We start from the raw sequence: 26,381 nt of genomic DNA, 5'->3' as shown, positions 1-26,381 counted from the left end.
CCCTAAAAATGCAGCTGCTGGATGCCAAAACCAGCTATCCATGTTCTTGCAAAGAGCTCAAGTGATGGAGATTGCTCTGATACTTTAAGCCTGTTGAGCAAACTGTGCAAGTCATGAGGGTGCCTGTTCTTCATACCAGCCTCATACTTAAAAGCAATTCTTCACTCCCATGATGGTGCTACTCCCAGCAGATTTTGCTGTCTCACAAGAACTCAGTCTAATGCTATTTTCTGTGGTTTATATGGCTTCCCACAAGCTGCATGCCAGAAGCAATGGGACATTTGAACAAAGGGCGATGGTTTTGAAGATCCCCATAGGAGTGACAAATCAGCAGGCTGCCGTAAATGTGGGAGGAATAAAAGGATCTAAATAGGGTTAAAATAACCACGGACCTGCTTACACTGGGCAGGGACATAGCTCAACTGGCCCAGCAAATTGGCCTGGTGCAAGCCAGGACTAGTAGTTCAGCTGTTAACTATTTTAGTGCCAGTCTCCATCATGTAGGCAGGTCCTGCAAGTAAAGAAGGGGAATGTGAATGGGCTGCACAGGTACAAGGCAGCCATGAAATCTGAGAGGAAAGGTGAGTAATGGACAGAGTTTGTAAGGGACACCAAAGACAGATGGTGCCAGCCCTGTTGCTTAGGACTCGAAAGTACCACCTCAAGAAGATGGACAGAGACGATCAACCCTGCACCACTGAGAAGATGGTTGGATGCACAAAGGACCAACACAGCCCCTCTCCTAAAGCCAAAGACAATGCAAGAGCAGTGTGAGCTCCCCTGCTGCTATATAAAGCATCTTCCTCATGGTGCAAACAGGCTAAGAGGCACATGGAGCAGCTTCACCACAAGACCAGAGTCCCTCTTCCACTGACTCCTGGCATTAAAACAACTTCTTTCCTGCTTTCACACAGTCCTCCAGTGCTCATCTTGTTCTGGTTGGCCAAGACGTGGCAGTTTGTAGCTGTTTCCAAAGGACAGCAGGGTTTTGGTGCAGTGTTGCTGGCTTCTTGTGCTGCTGTTGTTCCTATTTCATGTTACTGAGTCAGATTTAGATAGCTGTCATGGAACATAATGCAGCTCCAACCATATGCAAGCAAACCCCGTTTCAGGATACGGCAATGGAGCTGAGCAATTGCACTGTCACAAGCTTATGCCTGAGCAAACACTGGTGAGAGCAGTTCTCATGCTTTATTTTTACTTTATTACTCATGTTACTGCCTAAACAACTCCTGAAGTTGCTTTTTGCTAATAAGGGTATTCCAAAGGCTAATTGAGTATTTTCAAACCTTTGACTCAAAGGATACCAAATAAGTCAAAATTCAACACGGAAATCTATTGCTTAACTTAAATGCTTCGGTCTTGTGCAGGGCTAAGAGAAACACATGGCTTTGATATGATCTGAAATTGCTACTGGATTTCTGACAGAGCTGAAAGGTGTGAAATGACCTTTCATAAAAGCACTACAAAGAATAAAAACAGTGAATGAGGTGGGGTGTACAGGGACCAACCACACATCCAGGGTCCAGCCCAATCCCTATGACAGGGAAATACAAGAAAATTTTACTTGAAGTTGGGCTGGGACTCAGAGCAAGAATTTTAAATCTCAGTAGGATTAAGATTAGCCAGCCACAAACACAGTTCATAATTCAGCATTTCTGCAAAAGGAGATCAGATTGCCTGAGACAGCCTTTCTAACATTTTTTCCTAACTTTTCAGTGCTCATAAGCATCTCATGAGTCTAAGTCCCATCTGCAGAAGTAACCAAAGCTTTTGAGAGACCAGCTCTAATAGAAATTCAGTCAGTGAGACCTAATTCCCAAACAGCCAAAATCTCTTTAGAGGAATTTGCTGAGTGACTGGAGTCACCTCCTGGTGAGTGCCCAACTTGACACACCTCAAGGATGACTCATTTTCAGGCAGTTTTGAACACCTCCTTCATCAAAATCAAGTTCTTATGAACAGTCTCAAGCCAAGCAGCCCATGACAGATTGCTAATGGCTTATACAGATCTTGCCCATGATCACAAGATCTCTCAGGGTTTTGATTACTCCACTTCTTCTCTAGTCTAGAAGATGGGGTAGGATCCATGCAAGCCAGTCCACACACCTAATCTGCAATTAAATGAGCCACACAAGCTGCCTCATCTTACCCAATTTAGGTGCTATCTAAAAGTTGGGTGTCTAGTCCCAGCTCATCACCTAGACCCCCTGCATAAGAAACGGAGAGAGATGAGTCCTATGCAGATAAGAAAATGTAAGACCTTTTCATTAGAAGAGGTTGCATTATCAGACCTCCTCTTCAGTAAGTAAACATTTAGATTTGCATCTTAACAAAAGTGCCTCAACTAAGTCTAATTGGGTTAAATTATCCTAACTGTCATCTTTTCACCATAGGACCAAAATCTCTGACAAGGCTCCTGAAAGAATGAGCTCTTTGAACTGTTGGCAGTAATTTAATCTGTAAGGTAGAGCCTTAAAAGCTAATGTGCTAATGCACTACTGGTTATGCACATTTTAGATATACTCTAATTTGATAAGTAACCTTTGATTTTCAGAAAGAAAACTGGTATTTATTAGGAAGATTAATTATAATTACACCCTCACTTATTTGATGAATTTCTGAACCACATAAACAGGAATTTAGTGTCTCGGGTACCACTATTCTTTGGACCTGAAACTAAGAAAAGTTGAGTTAAAAACTGAAACACAGAGAGTTGAAAGTATATCCTAATCCAGGAAATTAGATAGAAATGACAGGGGGCCTTGCACACTTGCAAATGCTTGCAAAGAGCAGCAGACCTGAGTTAAGATCAGGTCTGCTACCAAGTCAGAAGCTTGTCCAGCACTTTGCACAGCAGGATCCAACTTGGATCCATTTCTGGAGGTAAAGAAGTATAAATAGTAGCAGATGTTAATGACTTCTTAACTGAGCACTGGTGCATTTGGCATGTGATAGGTGCCTTTTTTTTCCAGGAATTAAAAAGCAAAGTGGTTAAACTGACAAAAATACTTAATTCCTCATAATATCTTAGCAAATGGGATGTTCTACATATCTTTAAAGAAAAGTGCCAGGAATTGAGTTGTGAGTGATGGATCCCTAGTGTTACTTCAACACTAGGCAAAATGGATGGGAAAAAAAAAAAAAAGAGAAAGAGTTGGCAGAGAGGACTTCATGGTCCAGCACTGTGGCCTGTTGTCTGCCCCAATCCAGATGAGGACACGTATTCATGTTGTGCCATTAGGAGGAAGGACTCTTACATTTATTTGAGGGCATTAGGCAGGTGCTGCAAGTTGGAGTGACGCTGGAAGGCATGAAAGCTTTTGGATGTGGACAAATTGCAGACCAGGTATGCAGAAGCCATGTCATCAGGTATAACACTCGTGGAGGTCCGTTTGTGGGCATCACCACAGTGACTGACAATAAAAATCTTCTGTGCTTGGAAAATGTTGTCTGGGCAACCAATTACATTAAAAAAAAAAAAGCAGCACTAAAGAGGAGCTGTCTTGGGTGCAAAAAAGAAATAGAACAAATATTTAAAGAGGTTTTTCTTTGTGAGAGGGGGGAAAAACTCCTGTCAGCACTTCAGAAATAAGCGGCTGTGACCTCTTGAACCATGAATCCTGCATTCAGTAAGGTAACAACGGGCCTGGAGGCACTTGTGTAGCTATCAGTGCCCAGACCATGAGTAATGAGAGCTCTCAAACATCTCTCAAAGCACTACAATTTGGGTCACATGCTATGAGAGTTTCCTCTCCAAAATAGCAAGTTTTCTTATGCAAATGGCTGTGCTGAAAGGCCATATGAGACCACTCAGTGCCCAAGCAGTCGCACTCCCTCATTTTCATCAGTGCTTCAGCAAACATCATCTGAGCTTCCCCGCGTCTCATGGACTTATTCCAGCCAGTGCCCATTTCAGAACAAAATAAAACATGTTAGTTAAAGACAGAACAGCTGACAGCAAAAATTATGAAAATTGCTGTCTCAGCTCAATTCCTGCTAGTGCTTTGGAAGAAGATTTCCAGTGTGGTGTGATTACACAAGGCAGCTATTCAGGCTGTACAGAGTGCATCCTGACTCATATGTCTTAAAATAAAAAAATGATGGGCTGATGGATTCACAATGGGAAACCAAAGAAATCTGTTCTTTTCCTGATGTTATCAGGATAGAGTGTGCCTGTGCAGTGGGAAGATAATGTCTAGAAAATGGTATTCCTGGGACAAATCTGGATTACTATGTCGTAACGACATCATCTGTTCTCTGTTCTCATGAGTTCTCATACCATGGTATCATAAGAGGTATGAAAACACAGGTGAGGTGGCAGCTGCAAAGCAAAAGAAGCCTCACTGACTGCTGGAAAACATCAGGTCTTTCCTACCAGAAAGATGTGAGACAAATCTATCCCTGGGGAAGCCACTGTCACTTTAGTTTCACGGATTTCATGGATACCCCAGAGATTAATTTTACCATCTCAGCTGACTAGCTAGGTATTGTAGGGGGAACAGGCTTGCTGCATCCATCTCATGCATGAATTGAGCCTTTTAAATAGTCTTTGTTCAAACAGATCCTGTTGTCACCTGCCATATAATGCTCACATTCGGTTACTTTAACTTTGTTAAAAAGATGCTGGTAAACACACTGCTAATCAGTAGCCTGGTACAATCACTACTGAATGGACAAAAGAGCAAAGAATAAATGATAGGAAACAATTTGATATGGCCTAGGAAGGCACGAGGATCTAAAGAGCTTTTGCATACTGACACGTAGGAGTCAGTAATTTAACATGGTTGTAACAGAGGATGACTGAACATGTCTGAATAAATGTAGCTCTTTCATTTTACTGTCTTCTATCAGGGGAATCTGGCCAATGCTGTCCTTTGTGATTAAAATAATGTTACATTAGGTAAAGCTTCTTGGTTTTATAGGTGCTTGCAGAATCAATGTGTTTGAGGATATTCGTCACGTGCTCCTAATTTAGCTACAAGCAGTGTCTTTGAGAAAACTCATTTTGCAAAGGATTAAAATCATGAAAGTGAATCCCACAGACCCTGAGCTGGATTGCGGGATGTGGACCCAAAGGAGAAGAGCACACAGGGCAAAGCACCAGCAACTTCTGAAATCTCTATTTCTAATGAACATCTGTAAAATCTCATGTGCACTATGTAGTGGCACTGGAAAACAAGTATTATTCCCTTTTCACTATGTGTCTGTACTGCAGCTGGGAAAAGCAGATGGACAGTATAACAAAACCTCTTACCAACATAGCCAGGAGTCCCACAGGCTGTGGACATCACATCTCCTTTACCCTCCATCTTTGACAATCCAAAGTCACTGATCATGATTTTTGACTCTTCATCCTGGCTGTAGTAAAGCAGGTTCTCAGGCTAGAAAGGAGAACAAGCAAAATGGGTTTTGAGTATGTATGCCCAGTAACAACATCTGTTGGCTGATGCTTTGCATTTAATACAATCCTTAGTTATATCATACATGAATATAATTTGATTCGCCTAAATCCTAGAGAGTTGCTCCTACGACCTATATGGAGCACCTCTCCAGAATCCTGTACGGTGACTAATGGAAGAAGCTGACATCTTGAGTTTTGAGTAACTTTCATGGGATAACAAACTTCTCCTTTGGCACCCCAAATAAGAACTAAGGCTCATCCTTTACTTGTGAGGTCCAACATACCATCACTGCAGAGTAATACAACAGAAGGATTCATTTGAAGGCAGGTAAATACGGTAAATCCAGGTAGTGTAATGCAACATTTTTATACAGCATTTAAAAAAAGAAAAAGGAAAACAATAGGTATTAGAGAATTTTTGTATCTTCTCCGCTGGAAATAAACAGTTGTAAGAGAGGAAATGCCTTTACAGTTAACAGTTGCAGCAAGGATGTTTTAGCTAGAGCTGATTAGGAAAAAATGCCACAGCACTAAGCACAGCAATTGGTTATGCTGAGAGAAAACAAAAGTCACTCCACAAAGCCTTGTGACACTTATACTGACGTCAGGTGGGTTGGAGAGCCCAACCAAGCTCCATCTGCTACAGCATAGTCCTCCATCCATATGTTTTGAATGTGCTACTGCTACACAGCAAAGCTCTCACTAGGTGCTGTGAGAGCGCACTTCTTCCCCTACAATATCTGGGGTTGTAAAAAGGTGCAGCATCTGCTGGTACTCTGACAGCCTGACCGTAACAGGGTGCCATTGCACCACCTGGCCCTTGGGGTCTTCACCTATACAAGTGATGGATACCCAATGTTTCAACATAACCCTGGTGTAGACTTTTGCCCAGAAGCTGGTGCCAATGCCCTCCCACGTGCAACACATTTTGTCTATCAGCCCACTGTGCGCTCCAGGAAATGGCGAGAAGCAGCTGGGGCCACACAACATCATCAAACTCCTTGGGACACATACAAGCTTGGATTTGTAAGGAGGAGCGATTGCACTCTGGCAGCACCTGCATCTGTCTTCCCTCCTCCACTGCTGTAACCTCCTGCTCTGGGGAAAGAAGGAACGAAGAAGTGCCAGGGGATGATGTTGCCTCCACCCTACTCTGAGGTCCCTGTTCAGCTTCAAGTGGAGGCTAGAGCACTTTCTGGCTCCCCAGCCCCAGCATAAAGCCAGGTAGTGATGGCTTTATCCATGGGACACGATGGCCATGAGAGGATCTACAAGCTGCATCCACAGCTGTGAGCCAGCTGGGACTGAGGCAAAAAGGGAAACAATTCTGTCCATAAAAATAATTATGAAGTTGTACCATTTATGTTTCTTTCTCATGATGCTCCTAAGTTCAGTGCTTTAACTGGCTGTTATAATGCTGACACTGTTTTTAGGCACTGCGTGTGTCAGTTTTATGCCACAGTCTGCCCTTGTTTGGAGTTACTCCTGATTTTTACTAGTGCATTTCTGATCTGCTGAGGGGTTGGTAGAGCTGGTATTAAGGGAAAGACAATAATTTCCCAATGATTTCTGCTAACTCACCTCAAGCCCCCACTTACTCATACTTAGTAAGGCCAAGAACACCACCCATTTAAAACTTAAACTTGTTTAAAACTCAAACTTGTTTAAAACTCATTTAAAAGAACTCTGTTTCTTCAAGCTGATTAATTCAAAAAGTGTTAATGAGGTGGCTCTGTACCAAGAGGAGCTGCTCGAGCCTTTTAGTCCTTTTGTACATCCTGGACTTCCCTGGACTTCATCTGCTGCCATCTCTTGTTATCTGCCGCTGCGTTATTTAGATTAGAGACTTGGAGCACAGATCTGCTTTTGCCAACTACAGCAAGTACTATTTTGGTATCTGAATAACACATAATTACAATAAATAATTGTTAAAGATGTTTGAAGGGTTGTATTTTTGTAGTGTGGATTGTTTCCCAGAGTTTCATTTTGGGGGATCACAATTCGAAACTTGCACTTATCTTGATATTTTAAGATCATAAAAAGCCTTATTATAGCCCTATTTTTGCCATCATGGTATGTTTGTGCTAACAGAAATTCACAGCAGGTGTTCCTCATATACCATATTTTATGAGTCATTTTAACAACTGATATGGTACTGACAAAGACTTGCAAACAAAAAGAAAGAAAAAGAGCCACTGTTTGCCCCAAAATACCACTGGAGAAGGTTGGTTTGATCTAAATTCAGCATGTCCTTACATAAACTCTGAAAGTAATTTGTAGATGAATCCACTTCCCAATTACCAGATCTCATATTTTAGTATAGGAGCTTTTTAATAAGACTAATATATTTTAAAGTGAGAGCTACAGCCTTCCTTTAAATTCTAAAGACAGGAATATTAAGAGCTTATACAACTGAGTATCTGAATTAAGAGGACTCAGACCTCATAGAATCATAGAATCACAGAATGCTTTGGGTGGGAAGGGACCTTTAGAGGCCATCCAGCCCAACCCCCCTGCAGTGAGCAGGGACAGCTTTAACCAGATCAGGGTGCTCACAGCCCCGTCCAACCTGGCCTTGAATGTTTCCAGGGATGGGGCCTCCACCACCTCTCTGGGCAACCTGTGCCAGTGCCTCACCAACCTCATTGTAAAAAATTTCTTCCTTATATCCAGTCTAAATCTATTCTTCTTTAGTTTAAATCCATTATTCCTTGTCCTGTCACAACAGGCCTTGCTAAAAAGATTCTCCCCATGCTTCCTGTAGGCCCCCTTTAACTACTGGAAGGTCGCAATAAGGTCTCCTCGCAGCCTTCTCTTCTCCAGGCTGAACAGCCCCAACTCTCTCAGCCTGGCCTCATAGGAGAGGTGCTCCAGCCCTCGGATCATTTTTGTGGCTCTCCTCTGGACCGGCTCCAACAGGTCCATGTCCTTGTGCTGAGGGCCCCAGAGCCGGACGCAGTGCTGCAGGTGAGGTCTCACCAGAGCAGAGCAGAGGGGCAGAATCACCTCCCTCGACCTGCTGGCCACGCTTCTTTTGATGCAGCCCAGGATACGTTGGCTTTCTGGGCTGCAAGCACACATTGCCGGCTCATGTCCAGCTTTTCACCCACCAGTACCCCCAAGTCCTTCTCCACAGGGCTGCTCTCAATCCCTTCATCCCCCAGCCTGTATTGATACCAGGGGTTGCCCCGTCCCAGGTGCAGGACCCTGCGCTTGGCCTTGTTGAACCTCATGAGGTTCACACAGGCCCACCTCTCCAGCTTGTCCAGGTCCCTTTGGATGACATCTCATCCTCCTGGTGTGTCAACCGCACCACTCAGCTTGGTGTCATCTGCAAACTTGCTGAGGGTGCACTCAATCCCACTGTCTATGTCACTGATGAAGATATTAAACAGCAGTGGTCCCAGTACAGACCCCTGAGGGACTCCACTTGTCACCAATCTCCAATTGGACATCGAGCTGTTGACCACTACCCTCTGGACACGACCATGCAGCCAATTCCTTATCCACCAAAAAGTCCACCCATCAAATCCATATCTCCCTAATTTAGAGAGAAGGATGTTGTGGGGGACTGTGTCGAAGGCTTTACAGAAATCCAAGTAGATGACATCCATTGCTTTTCCTTTGTCCACTGATGCAGTCACTCCTTCACAGAAATCCACTAGGTTGGTCGGGCAGGACTTGCCCTTGGTGAAGCCATGCTGGCTGTCTCAAATCACCTCCCTGTCTTCCATATGCTTTAGCATAGCTTCTAGGAGGATCTGTTCCATGATCTTCCCAGGCACAGAGGTGAGGCTGACAGGTCAGTAGTTCCCAGGGTCCTCCTTTCTTCCCTTTTTAAAAATGGGCACAACACTGCCCTTCTTCCAGTCAGCAGGGACTTCACCTGACTGCCATGACTTTTCAAATATCATGGAGAGTGGCTTGGCACCTACATCAGCCAATTCCCTCAGGACTCTGTGGTGCATCTCATCAGGTCCCATAGACTTGTGTACATTGAGGTTCCTCAGGTGGTCTCAAACCTGATCTTCCCTTACAGTGGGAGGGGCTTTACCCCCCTGGTCCCCATCTTGTGGTCCATCAACTCAGGAGGGGTGAGGAGAGAGGTTGCTGGTGAAGACCGAGGCAAAGAAGTTGTTGAGTACCTCAGCCTTCTCCTTGTCTGTTGATAGTAGGTCGCCATTCTTGTTCATTGGGGGGGTATGCTTTCTTTAACCTTCCTTTTCTGGTTGACACACCTGTAGAAGCCCTTCTTGTTATTCTTTACATCCCTTGCCAAATTCAGCTCCAGCTGCGCCTTGGCCTTCCTGACCCCCTCCCTACACATCCGGGCAGCTTCCCTGTACTCTTCCCAGGACGCCTGTCCCTGCTTCCACTGCCTGTGCAGTTCCCTCTTACTCTTTAGTTTGACCAGCAGGTCTTGACTCAGCCATGCTGGTCTCTTCCCTTCCTTGCCTGATTTCTTACACCTGGGGACTGAGAGCTCTTGTGCTCTATGGAAGGCGTCCTTAAAGATCTGCCAGCTCTGTTCCCTCCAAAACCTCTGGCTGCAGAAAGAAGCCTGAAGTTATTTCCTACAAATTGAACTTGAGAGAAAGCTGATTATGTTAAAATACTAAACAACGCTTCCGTACTGAAAGGTGGTGGAACTCTAATAAATACAAGAGTATTTCTACGTACCTCAGCACAAGAGCCCGAAATGAATGGGAACAGAGGGCAACACGTGAAGACTGTAGGAGATGGAAGACTAACCAGTGCCTCCTTACAGAAAACCCGTTATTTGGGACTGTTAGGATTAAACTGCACAACACTGAGGAAATATTATTTGTGCACATCACACATAATGGCTTCAAGGTTTTGCCTTAAAAATGTGCCAAAAAATACTTTAAAAAATATTTTCTACTATCTATTAATCTACTCTGTCTTTTGGAGCAAAGATCATAGGATGCCGACTTCTGGCAGAGGCGTCCATGACTGAGAAAAGTCCCTTGCAGCAGTAAGGTGTGGAAAAGCTTGCAGTCCCAGGGGAACAACCCCTACACAGCAAAAAGATTCACATCTGGAGTCAAAGAGTGGCAGAAGGAAAAGACTGTATTAAGATTTTCACAAAACAAGGCCATGTCTGCCTGTCTTGGGCACTGGTCCACCTTGGTGCTGGTGGTTACACCAGCAACGGGCTCTGTTTTAGCTTCATTGCATCACATCTTGAAATAATTATTGTACTCCATGTAGCATTTCACATCAGCACTAATTTTGGAGGAGATAAAAAGCAAATAAATAGTATCTCTCATCGCTACAATTTTTCATCCATCTCAAGGCAAAACAGTGAGGCCATATTGCTGGTACTACAATCTTTGCTGAGAGGACTTGCCAAAAATTGAAAAAATGAAGCTTAATATTAGACTGTATTAAAAATTTAAAAATACATTAAATAAAAAAATGTATTTAAGAAGTAAAAAAAAACCCAAGAAAAAAAAAAACCTTTTTTGTGACTCTCAACTCTATTAATGTTCATTAAGCCTTTAAATAATATGACCCATTTAGCCAAATTCCACTGTTTTTACATGGGGACAATTCAAGGCCACAGCATCAACATCCAAGGCAACTCCTGTTTGGAGCATCCCTCCAAAACACAACCAGAGGTGTTATCTCATTCACTGAATTCTTAATTTCTGGCAGTAAATGTTGATAGAATTAACTAGCTCAGGAACTGAAACCAGTTTTCTTTTGACATTTGTATCTTTTTCTAATGCCTTCTGCTAATTTATTATTTAAGATACTGAAGATGGGGAGGGTTAGCTGTGTGTTAGGAAATCCAAGCCTTTCTGCTTATTTTAGTGACAGTTTAAGATATAAGAAGGAAACAATACAGAAATAATGTTTTGGGTTTTTTTTTTGCCAGAAAAGCTGAGAGGTTTTGATGTGATAACATAGTACAGCTGAAAGGAAAATTATCTAAAAAACACATTGGCACACAATGTTCCTTAGAAGAATCCTTGCTGTTAACAGTGCCTCCAAAACCACTAGTCCCAATAGCATGATAGGAAATCATTCCACTTTCCCACGCTATTTATTGTTACTAATTATTATTAAGTAAAAGTAAATATAGCACAGCAAATCTGCAAGATCCTTTACAGCACTAAACACTTGCATCCCAGCTGAGTTTCCTGCCTTAATGTAATGTTTTGTGTCTTATTGAATGACTTTCCCCCCACATGATATGTGTAAAACTCCCATTGTAACAGCCTTGATTGCAAAATCCTCATTAAAGTCAATTACAATGGGAGGATACAGAGCCTTCAGAGCTTCCCTGTTATGGTAAAACCTTACTGAAACAGCCTGTCCCAGGGGAGGCTGGATTTTCATGTGTTAGACTCACATAATTATGCAACTTTCGTTAACACTGCCCAGAGGAGCAAGTCATGCTGCGGTCATACCTTGAGGTCCCTATGCACGATGCCCATTCGGTGCAGGTAGTAGACGGCATCCAGGACCTGCCGGATCAGAGTGCTGGCATCCTTCTCGGTGTAGAACCCTTTCTCGACAATGCGGTCGAAAAGCTCTCCCCCAGACACTCTGGAAAACATGATGGGATGCAGAAGTGTGACGATATGCTTTGTAACGTGCTTTCTACCTCGCTCAAGGATGGCCAAGGCCATGCGCTAGCCACAGGCAGTCCGAGCACACATCTGTCTGGAGCTCTGGGGGCTCCCCCACTGTCCCAACAAGCATTTGGTTTTGGTTTCTTCATAGTCCAAGGGCTGGTCTCTGCCTCACAGACCAGAAGAGTAGCAAGGGGCAAAGAAAAGAAGTAACAGGACTAAACCAGAAATAGTCATGCTATAATGGACAATAAAATCCACCACAGATTTGAGAGTGGTCAAAGACTCACTAGCCCTTGCAGAGGGAAACTGCAGCAAGAGCCGGGGGGAGACACCAGCTTCCACACTGTCCCACCCTAGCGACCTTTGCATAGGAGAATTCAGTCTGCCCTTCCTGCTGGTGCTGGCCCACTGAGGTTGTAAGGCTCCCTACTGGTATGAGCCCTTGGGGTTCACTTTTCACTCCACTGACCATGGCTTGGGTTTTGTCCTGGAGGAATGGTCCCATTCCCCTTTCCCCACCAGCGCGTGAAATGCATACAGTAGTTACTGCCAGTGCCTATAGAGCGTTAATTCATTAAAGGGCTCTGGATCTCTGGCAATTTTAAATGCTCTCATGGGTCTCCCCCCGCCTTTACTCATACACGTATGTTCATTTATCAGCAGCCACAAGCTCTTTAGGCAAGGCATGGCCTCTGCCCAGCACTAGTAGCAGTCAGTTATTGATGAGGGTGCGCAGATTATCAGGGCAATTAATCACCAGATGACACAGATGGGGAAAGGATTCCACAACTCCAAGAGGAAAGGAAATAAAACCTTGACATTCCACTATTTAATGTCTACTATATTATGCTTTTCCTCTGCCCTGCTACAAATAACATGTTCTGAACCCAATCTTAAATAAAGAATGGACACATTAAAACTCCCTGGAGGAGTATCTGGGGAAACAAAAGAGGAAAGAAATGTCTGAGTAATTGAAATAATAAAACTGTCAGAAAAAACTGCCCTACTAGGGTAAATAAAAGATTTCCATTTCAACAAGCAAAACCTATTAAAAAATAAAATGTATGCGATATGTTTTTTCAGCAAGTTGTACCACTTAGCATATCATAAATAGCACAGTAAAACTTTCTTTAAAAACAAACCTAATAAAGGAAAAATAATAAATGATTACAGTCATTAAATACATATGGGCTGGGAGGTTGTCATTATATGAACACTAGGTAATTCAGCTGCAGCCACTCCAAGCAATAATCTGCTTGAATAATGCCATGAAGTCACTTCCTAGGGAAGTTTGGAGCCTGAATGGAAGAGAAGGCTACCACTAAAAATGAACACATTCAACTTTGAAATGGAAAAGCAATCTTGGAAGAAAAAAAAATAAACCTGATAATCCCTCTATTAAGTGCTAGGCAAACAGACCAAATAGCTTGCTAAAATATTGGCGTTAAACTGAAACTCTGCAGTAAAGGTGAAGTTCACCCAGGGTCTTAAGTCCACCCAGGAGACCCCTGGCTGTACCAGCAGCCCTGGGGCTTGCTGCTTGCTGCCGGCAGAGAGGAACCGGAGCAGCAGTGCTGTGCCGACAGTGGGGTGAGGAGAACGCCCTGGTACCATACCGAATTGCAGAGCCCGTGACTCACGGCACAGCGGGCAAGGAGGTACAGCAGGTAGAGGCTGCACCGGCAGAAATGCCATCACATGGCAACCTGCCGTGAGTTGACACCCTGAACACTGCACAGAAAAGCTTGAATTAAAACCATTTCTTTCCTAGTTTCTCACTATTGTATTCCTCATATACATATGCATATATACATATCTATACGTACACAGGGTGTTGCTCCAAGCCCCTCTCAGCCCTGCACCCTTTGCCTGACCCATCGCGTGCCTTGCCAAGGGAGAATGGACACACCTCTGCCTCGCCGTTCACTGAAGGCAGACGCAGTTTTATTGAATCTGGCTCCTATTAGCTGACTGTCTTTTTATATTTCCCCTGCAGCCCTTTTGTTTCCTGTGGATTGATTGCACTGAAAATTGAGCCCACGCAGTAATTAATATGACTGAATACAGCACATTTCCCCATGAAAATGCAGAGCGTGCTGTTTTGCAATTTCATACAATTACTTTTGTTATATTCAAGAGATGGACTGTTTTAGTAGATACTGATTTACATCATGTGCTTTCCTGTACAAGGACTCTCTCCTTCAATGTTTACAGAGAGTAGACTTCCACAAAAATTTTTTCATCAAAATGACAACATTTCCCTCCATGCCAGCTCACTCCCCATCCCCCTTAAGCTCACACTTTAACTGAAAGCTTTTCTTAGTCAAATTTAGTCCAGTGGATCTACTGTACCCAGGCTCAATCTGTTTATAATTTTCTTTCAACACATGGAAAACATTTGTAACCTCTTAAATGATGCATTGCAAACCAGGGCTTAATCCAAGGACTCAGAAGGAGCAGCTGGTAAGTTCACAGACACTTGCTTATTCAGTGTCAACAGCATCCCAGGTACATGCGGAGAATCAAGGGACCCATGCTCCTATTTATTTGTGTGGTGACTCCATGTTACGGTACGTGGGATTTGCATTGCATGTTTGCACTCACCTACAGAGTCTCCCTGCTCCGGGCAAGTGTCATGGCTGGGGTTCACCTCCCGGGAATGCTCTGCAGCTCAGCACCCAAGGCCGTGGCTACTTTCCATATGGAGCTTACGTCCATATGGCTTTTCTCCTCCAAAATAGGGTTAACTCAAGCGTAATGTCATTGGAAATTCTGCTCCCTGTATGCTGCCCAAGGACTGACAGAAGTCAGTGCTGTACCAGGAGCGAACCAGCAAGGGCAGCTGTGGGAGAGCATTTGGGCTCTAAACTCCTGGTGGAGATGTGGCCTGTTTGTCTAAAGCTGGTCTTGATCCCAACCCTCTCTGCCCTGCTGAGTCAGGACTTGGCATCCTGCTCTGAACAGACCTGGGCACTCACAAAGCGCTGCTGCAATTTGTTCCAGTCTTTATTATTCTGGGATACGGGTTTTTTTAAATGGCAGCTTTGCCCTCTCTACAGAAATTTTGAGCAGTGCACAGGAGGCAGAGTTGAAACTGCAGGCATTAAGAGCAGAATTAGGTCTTTGTCTTGAAGAAATTTAAGACAAAATCTTCTGACCAGAAAGAGAGGGCAGGAGGAATTTCTCATTAATGGAAGAGGACCACTCCTGTCTTGCAGCTGGCACTGGCTCATGGAGCTGGACACACTGTCCCAAACATCAGCACAAGGAACCTTTTTCCCCTGCTGATTTCGATCTTAGTTCCCTGCAAAGAAAAAGTCAAAGGAGGAGTAGCCAAGCGCAGTTACTTAAAAAGCATTTAACCCTGGGAACAGCTCAAGTGTCACGCTGAGATCCAGAGCAGCATTAGCCCTGCCCGGGGACTCAGAGTTGGGCAAAAATCAGCAAAGCAGCTGCAGCTGCATCTTCTGCATGGATGCCTGCTGGGACTGCCTGCAAGGCATGTGCGGCTCCATCCCTTGGTGCCGGCTCAGCGGCCGAACGGTGGTTCTTCCCTGGTTCACCAAGGGGCGTGGGGAAAGGCCAGCGCTTGGAGAAGGAGCTAAGCTGGGTGTCCACATCAAACATGGACACTCCCAGCACGCACCCTGCCTATCTCCAGGAATATGGGAATCACTTTCAAAACAATGCCTAAAAGATTCATTTAGTTTAAAATGGAAAAAAACCCCAACCATAAATATGAATACTTTTCACTTCTACTGTATCTTTTACCCGAGTCTATGTGCCTTTGGCTCATTTCACTGACTATCAACATGAGGAAGGCCAGAATAAACATTATTTCCATTTTCTCATTGCAGGAAAGAGAGAATCAGACTTGTGCCAGTGAAAGAACCCGGACATACAGCAATGCCCTGTTCCACAAGCCCTACCCCACTAAGAAAGATGCATTGCCATCAAACCCCATTTTGAAGAGGGGCAATAGGACACAGCGTGATCATATGAAAAAAGAAGCATTATCTGCAGTTCCAACGGGGAGACACAGATTGCTCTCTGGTTCCAGGGTTTCCTGAGATAAAACCTTATGGGTCTAGTGTTTCATTACGGAGACTTCATGTATTGATCATGCAGATGATGCAATTCTTTCAGAGGATCTAGGCTGGTGCTGGAGTTTGCAATAAACTCCTACAGTCCTCTGGTCTGGGGTCAACTATAGAAAGTTTTCCCAGCTCTAATGAAGATGAAGGAGGGAACAGAGACAGATGTTAAAAACTGAATCAGTGTCCATTGTTTTTTGTTTGGTTGGGTTTTTTTTTTTTTTTTTTTCCTGGCTGGATTTGGGGATTTTGCCTCTTGTTTCTTCCCAGTTTGGTGTTTAAATGTAGATCCAAACCTCCCACACAGGCTGCCACACTGAGTGTCTCAGTTCAGGACCAGTTTCAAAAAAATTTGAAAATGCCAATGGTTTTGTGTACACGGATGAGCTACCTCATTATCTGGGCTCTGTGTGTGCACACTGTTGGCTGAACACCCTGCACAGACACTGAAAGACCTTACAATCTTCATTAGAGGCAAAGGAGAGGTCACTGTAACAATGTCCTAATAGTTATTGAGGCTCTGTCCAGCAGTTGGTGTCAGTCCATGTCACTACACAATTTCTACATTTTTCTAATTTTTAATTTACAGACATAACTTGGGAGAGAAGAGAGACATTTCAGCATTAGTATTACACCTTTACTTTACAAAAACCTGTTCCACCACCAAGTTCATCAAGAGTGACCCAAACTGACAAACAAAAAGAAGACAGCCCCTGCTTCAGGGAAGGAGAAAAGACACGATCAACCTTTTTCTGAAGCAACCAATTCCTTTGCAGTACCATCAGGAAAGCAGAACATGCAAAGTTTCAAAGAAATGCTTTGATTAAAGATGAGCACCAAAAAACCCCTCCTTTGTAATTCACCCCTGCATCCCCCACTGTTATCAAGTGTAGAAATTTTTCTGCTTGTTTTAGGAGCTTGAAAAATAACACCCTTTGAAATATCACTTTGACTTCTTTGCCATTTAGCAAAACATTGATGTTTTTCTTTTCTGTCTTTTTTGGAGTACAGGCTGGAATTGCTCTGGATTGTTTACTGTTTGACAGTTTAATTGCTTTTTATCAAAACTCTTATTGATGAACTCGTCAGCGGTGGATTTACATGGAGAATCCCATCAAAGCTATCCAGAGCTTGTAGGCTTTTCCCTCCACAAGCATACGAAGTTCACCTGATTTTTCACTGCAGTTCAAGCCATGATCCAGCCTCTGTTGGACAAGTCATCAAAGAACCACCAGGCTGGGTTAGAAGAACCAGTGTGGAGAGGCAGAGGCGTCCCTAGGGACTCGCTAATACTATTTAAACCTGCAGACTAGGGATGCCTAACAAAAAGAGGGCTAATTTCAGAAATTTGGAGCAGAAGGCATCCCAGGCCAATATGAAAAATAGGTAAAATATGAGCATTATCCTACAGCTGTGAAGAGCTCACTGATCAGAAGTTACACATTTGCAGTTGCCTACAATATAAATCAGAAAAAGCACATAACAGCCTCTGGGGCACGAAGCTGGAAGTGTGAGGTGAGATAAGAAAGACTGAAGGGACCGTTCCTGGAAAGTTCTGGCTCTGAGTATTAGTTTTCTCTAACGAAGGAATTCTTATTAATACAAATATTTCCATTTTTAAAATTTATTTTGTTTTTAATGGAGGGCTTTTCTGTTTGACTTTAAACTTCCTCCGCAATGTGAAAATGCATGAGAACCAGAGAGCAAACCTGGCCAGCTCACTGTTCAAAAGGAAAGAGAAATTGGCTGTCCTTGTCTCATTGTTCAAACAACGTAACACATAAAAAGAAAATGAGTAAACAGATTAATAGTTTTTAGACCCAGAAGGAACATTATGATTATTCAGTCTGACCTCTTGCAAATGTAAGTATGTGAGGAAAATTCTCCTTGTGCCAATAATCTAAGGTGCTAATCAGGTAGGGACATATATTGCTATAGAAATACTGTATGTCCTACAGAGACTTGCCTTATTCGGTATACATCTCAGAAAACTGCACCAGCTTTCTCATTGTAGCACATCATGAAATATTCAGCCTGAACGAGGCAAGGACTTTCCTTGTTATTGTACTTTAAATCACTCACCTTAAAATCTGATTGTAAAATAAATATACGCTCCAAGGCCACCAAAGAAAGGATGCAGAATTAATTTTCACTTATTTTTCCAGAATACAGGTGTGTGCATGTGGTAGAGAGGCATGGATGGGTGTTAGCACCCTCTCCCTTGACGGCACTGTTCAAAGCAACTTTGCTGTGGGATTTATTCTGAAGGGCTGATAGTTCCTCAGCCCTTCATCACCACTGCGATGGTGGCTGCACCGGAGGGCTGCCTCCCACCCTGAGGGGCTATTTTGGAAAAGTTTGGGGAAAAATGATGTGATCATCTCTCAGAACAAAACTAAAACATTTTTTTCCCTGCATTGAAAGTTTCATATGACATTTACTGAGCAGCTGTAGTGAGGTTGTGCTTTGGAGAACAGACTTCTGTTTCCACTGGGGCAAGACCATTAATTCTCTGGAAAGCTCAGCTCAGGGATATAATATAGTTTGGCAGTTAAAATCTTTGGAGACAACATTTTCCTTCACAGAATCCCTACTGCGGAGCTCTTTTGAGGTCCATGATTTTTTGAGGTCAATGCTGTCTTGTTTTATTCAAAATTTTATTCTGTATTCAAATATTCAACACTGTATTCAAAATTTCCCCTGGTTCCATCAGTGGTAAAAAGTGTGACAGCATTAGTAGCAACCAAATAACAAAGGACTTCAGGTTTTTAAGTGTCTTGTGACTAAACCTTACTGACTGACAGCTTATGACAGCCTTTCAAATGCCAGCAGCCCGCGTGCCTCCATCTACTCTTCTCCCCCCAGGCAGTGGTGCGTGGAGGAGACCTAGGACCTGCCAGCTACCCCAACACTCCCCCAGTGCTGCTATCACTACTTATGAGGCATGTATCCATAGTAAAGCAACCCACACTGATAACCCCACCATGCAATCAAATCCTAAGGAATACTGTAGCAAACTTTCACATCTCTAGCGCTCTGCTGAGGTCTACAAACACCATGATGGGCAGAAGATGGGCACATCTTTTTTCCACTCTTCTGAGCTTTTATAGGTTGATTGGCACCTCCACAGGAGCCAAGGAATCACCTAGTATTAGCAGCTTAATCACACTCAAGTGTGCTCCTTGTCATTTTAAAAAAGACCTATGGACGTATGTGTTGGTTATTCATCCTGTTTTTCTTCATGGCTTTGCATTAAATGAAAAGGCAAAGCTGAAGCTCAGCAGTGGTGACTTGCACCTGTGCCCACTGTGTCAGTCAACAGTTTGATGTCACCACATGTGAATCCATACATACAATGGATTCACCACAGGTTTCACTGTGAAAAAAACCAGCATTTTAAAAAATGTCATTAAAATATGCACAGTATGCATTAAAAAGCTCAAACATTTAAAGAAGCAATTACTTCCTGATTTATTAATTTCCTTATGTGAGATGTCAGTAAATCAGCCCAAGCACAATCATTCTTGCTCATTGTGTGTGTGTATAAGTATATATTTATATACATGTGATTTTGTTGCCTCAACGTTGCTCGCTTCTAGAAAACAGAAAAGTAGAACTCTGTAGACAAACCACCACACGAAATATGTTTTCCAGTGTCTGAGGGCTGGAACAATGTATTTCCTAACTGCTTTCATATTCCTCCAGCTCTCCATAAAATAAGCGGATAGTTAAAATCTGGAGGAGATTCCTCACCTGACAGCAATTTAAAAGTAGGTCATGTTTCAGCACTAAGAGGTTGGGTTTGTTTTCCTTTTGACTTGTTTTCCAATAGAAACCAACCTTGATGTCCTGCCAGCATTAACTAGGAAGAACAGACGTAAAAATAATGAGAACCGATGTAACTGAAAATGGATACCGTAAATTATGCAATGTATAGTAAACAATTATGAAATATAAGATGAGTGCAGCACTAAGAATTGTCTAAATATCAAAAAGGACCACAGAAAAGTATAGTAAAGTCACTCTCAGCTGGAGCTTAAACAGTCCAGTTTTTCTGTACATAACACTTAGTAGAAATTTGCTTGTGTGTGTATATTCCTTTTTCTGAGTCTGATTTCCACATGCTTTCTCACAAGTAAGTTTGCAGGCAGATGTCATTGTGGAAACAGCTGATGTTAAGACACAACCAAGGAAAATTTATTTTGAACCAAAGAAAGAAATGCAGTCAACTGGTCAAGATACGTTGTTCCAAAAATCAACTTGTCCCAGCAGTTGGTAGAAACAATACATTGGGAGCTAAATATTAAAATCAAACAGACCAACTCAACTCTAAATGATACAGGTATCTTGTTTTATCAAACTGTTACAACAACTATATTTACGTTTAAAAAGTTATTAATGTGTTCTTCAACTTTTGAGAAAGTGTGAAGAAACTTGCAGAGAATTCATAAAGAAAACCACAAGATTCTAGTTGTTTATAATGAAGTATTTCTTAAGAAATCTGCAAGTAACTAAAGTACATACAAGGAAAAATCCATTTAATGGTGCATGCACAATTTTAGGATATACAGTATCGATAAAAATCAGGAAATAAATGTTGGAGTTATCAAGGACAGTTCCCTGAAATGTTCTGCGGCCATGAAAAAGCAAACAGGAGGTTTGGGAGAAAACTGAGTGCAAAGGAGAAAATAATTTGTCCCCTGAACATCCATGGTACCCTCACACCTTCAACATTTTTGGCAAAGTTCATCTCACCCAATCTTGCAAGTCTACAGAATAAGCACCCATATAAGAGCTACCAGCCTCATCTCCTTCAGCCAACACAAGGAAGGAGTACTTTCTAGGGTGTGATGCTGCTAAGGACACACTTCAGGGTGTGAGGAACAGAAATGTCCATTTCTGGGTTCATTCAGAGAAATCCCACCATGATGACCTTTATGGAAAAGAGTCCTCAAGACACTTTGGCCAAAAGTATAGTCAAACTTGGGAAAGTGCAGAGAAGAAAAACAAGCAGGACCAGAGAGCCTCTCCATGAAAAGAGAGATCACATCTACAAAGAAAAGAGATGACAGAGGAGATACGATACCGCTCTACAAAATCATGAAAAGGATGGAACATGGAAAAGGGACATACAAGAAATTATTTCACACCATAGATGAGAAATGGGGGACCTAATGGAATTAGCAGGTGGTGGATTTAAGACAAAAGCTCTTGTCATCTGAGGAGCAATCCCAGAAGAGATGAATCTTTGGTATGACCCAATAAAACAGCGCTCATGTTCTTATGTTTGCGCTCATCAAATTAATTACTGAATTATTCACTCAACTCTGGTCTGAATGTGCATACCTACATTAAGTGAGTCTTTTGATTCACTCACTCAAAATCAAATATGACAGATTCATAGATTTTAAAGCCCTTATGATAATCTAGTCTGACCCCAGACAAAACAAAGACTGTACAATTTTTGCCTCAGATCCATGGCTCCTGGCTGGACAAAAGACTATCATTTAGCAGTGTAGCCAGGCTTGACTTAGAAGATACCACTAATCCCTTGTCTGCTTTGTCCGGTGGTTAATTACATGCGCTGACTAATTACACTGGGGTTTTTTCCGATGATAATTTCTGATGTCCTGTCATTGGATCCCTTTCAACACCATGTGCAGACTCTTTAGCCATATTAAAGCAACCTTAGTCTCTTCAGGTTTTGGTAACTTCATTTTTCTTGCTTCTGACCTGATGTTTCTCTCTCAAAAAAAAAAATTATATTCAACAGCTACTTTCACAGCCTCTGTGAAGAGATAACTAGAAGCTGAGCCCATATACAGCGATGCTCATTTCAGAGAGTGAATTTCTCCAATTTTGAGCAATGTAGGGAGACATCAAACTGGGTTCTCACAGCTCGGATGCAGTCTCAGCTAAATAAAACTTATGTGACTGTTTAGAGCAATATTATATCTTTAGCTAGTAAATTCAGTTTTGACTGGAGCTGCAAGGGCACTTGTAATGTCATTGAAAGAACCAGGAGGAACAGGAATTGAATTTGGAGACTTCAGGATTGTGTGCAAGTTGATTAATCTCTTGCCCAGTCATCTCTAAAGCAGGCACAATGGACACAGGCCATGGTGAGTGAGGATGTGTGGCATACGCAAACAGACCAAAGCTGTTAAAACCAGTTTATGGCAAACACAATGGTCTAAATCCCACTGCTCCAACCCCAGTGCACACCTTGCTGCATCCCACCTGAGACTTTCCTCTCACTTACCCTATGAATTGCAATTTTTCACATTACCCATTCTTTTCCAGATCCATGCAGGAAACCTGTGAGTGGATGTGATTTGTGATGCTGCTCGAGCATTGCTGACGGGCCAGGAACAGCACTTGCGACTAAAGCTTCATGTTTATTTGCAGATCACCAGCTGCCTTCTCCCATTAGCAACAGCTAATTTCCAAGCTGCGCGTTTTGCACAGATAAGGCATGGCAGGGGCCAGGAGGACCTGCTGATTTATTGTGGTTTGGCTGGAGGGTGGGCGGCACAGATATTCTCTCACGGCCTCAAGGGAAGATTTATGATATACAAAAGAAGCATTTTCTTAAAAAAAAAAAAAAAAAAAAAAAAACCACAGAGGAAAAAAAAAGGCATCTGGTCCCAATTCCTGATATTCTCCAAAAAACCCCAGAAGTCAGGCATGTGAACCACCAAAGCTCATGTGATTTCTGCTCTTCAGCTCCCATGGGATGAGCTCCTCAAGGAGATGCTGTCCATGGCATCCCTATGAGAGATGGGAAGAATGAGGTGCCACTAGCAGCCAATGAAGCAACCAGGCAAAACTGACCAGCAGAAAGGACAGCCTCCAAAAATGCTGGGAAACCACGAGTGAAACCAGCTGGGCATGGAGAGGACAGAAAGGACGATCCTGACAACACCCTGTGCTTGCTCAGTCCATGTTGGCTGCTCAGCACTAAAACCAGGTGCCACAGCCACAGATTTACTGGTTTTATTCTGTGCAACAGCCGAATTTACTGCCTTTTGAAAGAAAAAAAAATCACCCTTCCTGGAGGGAAAGTATTTGTTGAAAGATATAGTAGGAGCATAGTACACAAAAGAGAAAGTTTCCAGAATGTCCTACATAAATCAAATGTGCCTCGGGGCTTATTTTAATAATTCTTCAATTATTGCCTTACTCGTGGCTGATTTAGTCCAGGCCATTGAGATGTTTCTAATGGAAATCATCAATTCATCACGGAGATGACTTCCAATAATCCAATCATACAGATGAAAACAGACACGTGTTCATGCACATCCCTCCAGCAAAAGAGGGAAGATTTTATGTATCTGTTATTTTTAAAGGTTTATTTGCTCCTGCATCTTAATAAACCAGGCTGGCCAACTGCCAGGCATTCTGGTTTTTACTGGGACTGTCCCATGGCTTTGGGAGAGATTTTAAATATCCACTTATACATTATTGCTCCAAGGCTGCTGTCTATTCCAACACTTTACACAGTTTCCTTGGCACAGAAAATGAAAGTCTCCAGCTAATTCTTCATTAATCAACACAAGTAGCTCCACAGTAATTCTATTTTTCAAGAGCAAATCAATGCCAACAAGCAAATCCTTATAGTTCATGCTCAATATTTTAGAAGTTTGTGTTACCATCGCTGTGTCTATTTCCCTAATATCTTTCAACAGGTGAATTAGTGACAAACAGTAAAAGCTGATGTTTGAAAAAAGCAAAGCCATAATTGATACAACAAATAATCAAACTTAGCTGGAAAAATTGAGAAAAGCTCAACCAGATTCTCTCAGATGCAGTAATCTGTGGGAGCTACATCCACCACCGAAAGCCCGATACAGCATATTTCAGACTCTATCTCACAGCAAACACCTGGGTCATCTTCTCAAAGTCAGGCCGTCAGTGTGAGGATGGCAGCGGTGCTGGGGCAGGGCGCAGTGACAGTCCTGTCCATCCCACATGACAGCACCATAAAAATCCCCCTCTCAGGAGTGGCATCCCAAAGGCAGCTCGTGGGAAGCACTATCCCAAAGCAGAATGGGCGAAGAGCTAGGACATGGTCCTCATTTCTCCCAAGCGCCCCAGTCTCCAAAGCATCCAACAGGACTATCCCAAAGCCTCAAAGGGAACTTGCTGCCTCCTACTATTTGCTGTGCCTTGCGCACAGTTCTTCCTTGAGCTCTACCTCCTGGGGACTATAAAGGATATCATTCCCCCATGTTTCACATTTCATACTTAAACTGCCCTATAAAATCCCATTCATGAGCAAGCCCCAAGCAACAGCAAAAATACAAGCTGTAAAACTGCACCAGCTTCAGATCACAGCCATCGAACTGCTCCTCCCAGCTCAGCCTTGTTGCTCTTGGGGAGGCCCATGGCAGGAGATGACCTCAAGACCTTGCTTTCTGCCATGCGCGCTGGCAAAGGTATAAGCCAGCACACGTGGTTCGGGACCTTATCCCACTCCTGGGGTATGCAAAGGGTTCTGCTGATGGTGATGCTGAACTGCTCTGAACTGCCACCGTAACAGCTCAGTACATCCCACAGGGACTCCTCGGCATTACCATTTAGTTGCTGTCTACTTAATTTGGCCAATATAGGATCTGATAAGATCCTGGGCATTCCTGCTGACAAAATAACATGATCTCATCATTTCATGGATTCAGCTGTGACTCAGAAAGATAAGTTTTTAATCTTCCTTTTACATTTTATAGGGATACTGCTAGGTGCCAATCCTGGCTCCTTAGCATCTGTTGCATATGCTATAAACACAGTTATGTGAAAATTAAATTCAAAAGCTTCTCCTCCTTCCCAAACCAAACCCAATGATTAGATCAACCCAAACAATAATCTAGCAAATATAGCCCTCACTGTGCTCTTGGGCTGTGTGATTTATACTGGCTAAGAACACCAGGGAGTTTAGAAAACACCTGGATACTTACAGCTTTTTGCTAATATGGTAGTCACAGCACATTGCAAAAACTCATGGATGAAAATGAAATACAGCCTTTGGCTGCAGGGCTTACAAGCCCTGCACAGTGATCCCAAATGCCCTACATTCGGCAATAGCATCCAATAAATGATGGGCAAATACCGAGTGGGACAGACCCAGATATGCCAGTGGTGTTGCACTGATTACAGCAGTGGAGGATTTCACTCAAACAGAGTTAATTTGGGGCTTGACAAGGAAGCAAGTCCACAGCCAGTGCGACCAGCAATGACCCTAAGATTATGAAGAAGGACATGGCAAGGTAGTGATGCGATTCATATAGCAGAGCAATTAGCTTGGAGTAAAGAGACTTTTATTCTGTCACAGACCACATCTGTAGAAAACTTATCGATAGTAGCTACTCCAGTCACTGTCCAGAACAGAGAACATCTGAGCATCATGGAGCGAGAAGCCCAATGTACTTAGCTGAAGAATGCTACAATTTTAGCTTTTAAAGAGTCTGTGCCTCGTATGTGCATATAACATGAGAGAGCTTTTGTAGGATAACTGCTTTGGTCAAGCAGTTGACTCCCAGTACCTTGGAGCCTGCACACTGATGTGCAAGTATTAGGGCAAAAATATCTGTGCAACTGGTTGTCTGCATGAGAGCAATTCCGAGGTTGAAAACAGAGGAAACACTATTAAAAATCAGTGCACTCAGTCCAGGCACTGCCAGGGAGGCACTGAGCCTAAGCCAATGCTTTCAAATCAATAGTCTGCTATTTTGCTGGTCCTAAGGAACAGACCAAAGAAAAGTGCTAAGAGTCTAAATATCCACAGCTAGATGGTCTGATCTCTTCTGATCAGGCAATTTTTGGTTGTCTACATGCCAAATAACGTCTCACTAACACCAGATACAGCAAAGAAATTAATATTACTGCAGTAATTACATCTGATACTCACAAAGCGAGTGCTGCCACACAGCCCCACAATTCTTTTCCCCATGTCTCTCATGCTGGTGTGCAGGGAGGTGTGAGACACACAGGATCATCACACTTCCCTGCAAAAGCATGGCCAAGGCAAGAGCTTCAAGGCAGCAGAGCGGTGTTTAACCTTGCTCTGCCTGCGTGACCTTGGGCAAGTCACTGAAGGATGAATCTAAAAGGGGACTTGGGTCCCTCAAGGGGGAATTAGGCATCTACGATCAAAAGCATAGCTTGGGTAACCCGGGTACCAACACTGCCAACAGGTCAGGACCCACCATGCAGCCAACTACAAGCAGCAAAGCTCCCAGGACATGGGCTACAAACTCTGCTCACCGCTCCAGCTGCAAGAGA

The 26,381-nt window shown here is 43.1% G+C and overlaps 1 protein-coding gene across 1 annotated transcript in view; it reads right to left on the bottom strand.

Moving 5' to 3' along the window:
- Window positions 1-26,381, bottom strand: part of CAMK1D (calcium/calmodulin dependent protein kinase ID) — a 225,865-nt gene that overhangs the window by 32,424 nt on the left and 167,060 nt on the right. Inside the window, exons 4-5 of the mRNA XM_075716484.1 lie at window positions 11,842-11,980; window positions 5,258-5,384 (exon numbers count right to left, since the gene is read on the bottom strand). Coding sequence (XP_075572599.1) covers window positions 5,258-5,384; window positions 11,842-11,980 — 266 coding nt within the window. The remainder of the gene's footprint in view (window positions 1-5,257; window positions 5,385-11,841; window positions 11,981-26,381) is intronic.

This window comes from Pelecanus crispus, chromosome 1, assembly GCF_030463565.1.
Source record: "Pelecanus crispus isolate bPelCri1 chromosome 1, bPelCri1.pri, whole genome shotgun sequence".
Taxonomy (NCBI): domain Eukaryota; kingdom Metazoa; phylum Chordata; class Aves; order Pelecaniformes; family Pelecanidae; genus Pelecanus; species Pelecanus crispus.
Note: the sequence above shows the minus strand (reverse complement) of the source record. Positions and strands in the feature narration are given on the sequence as shown.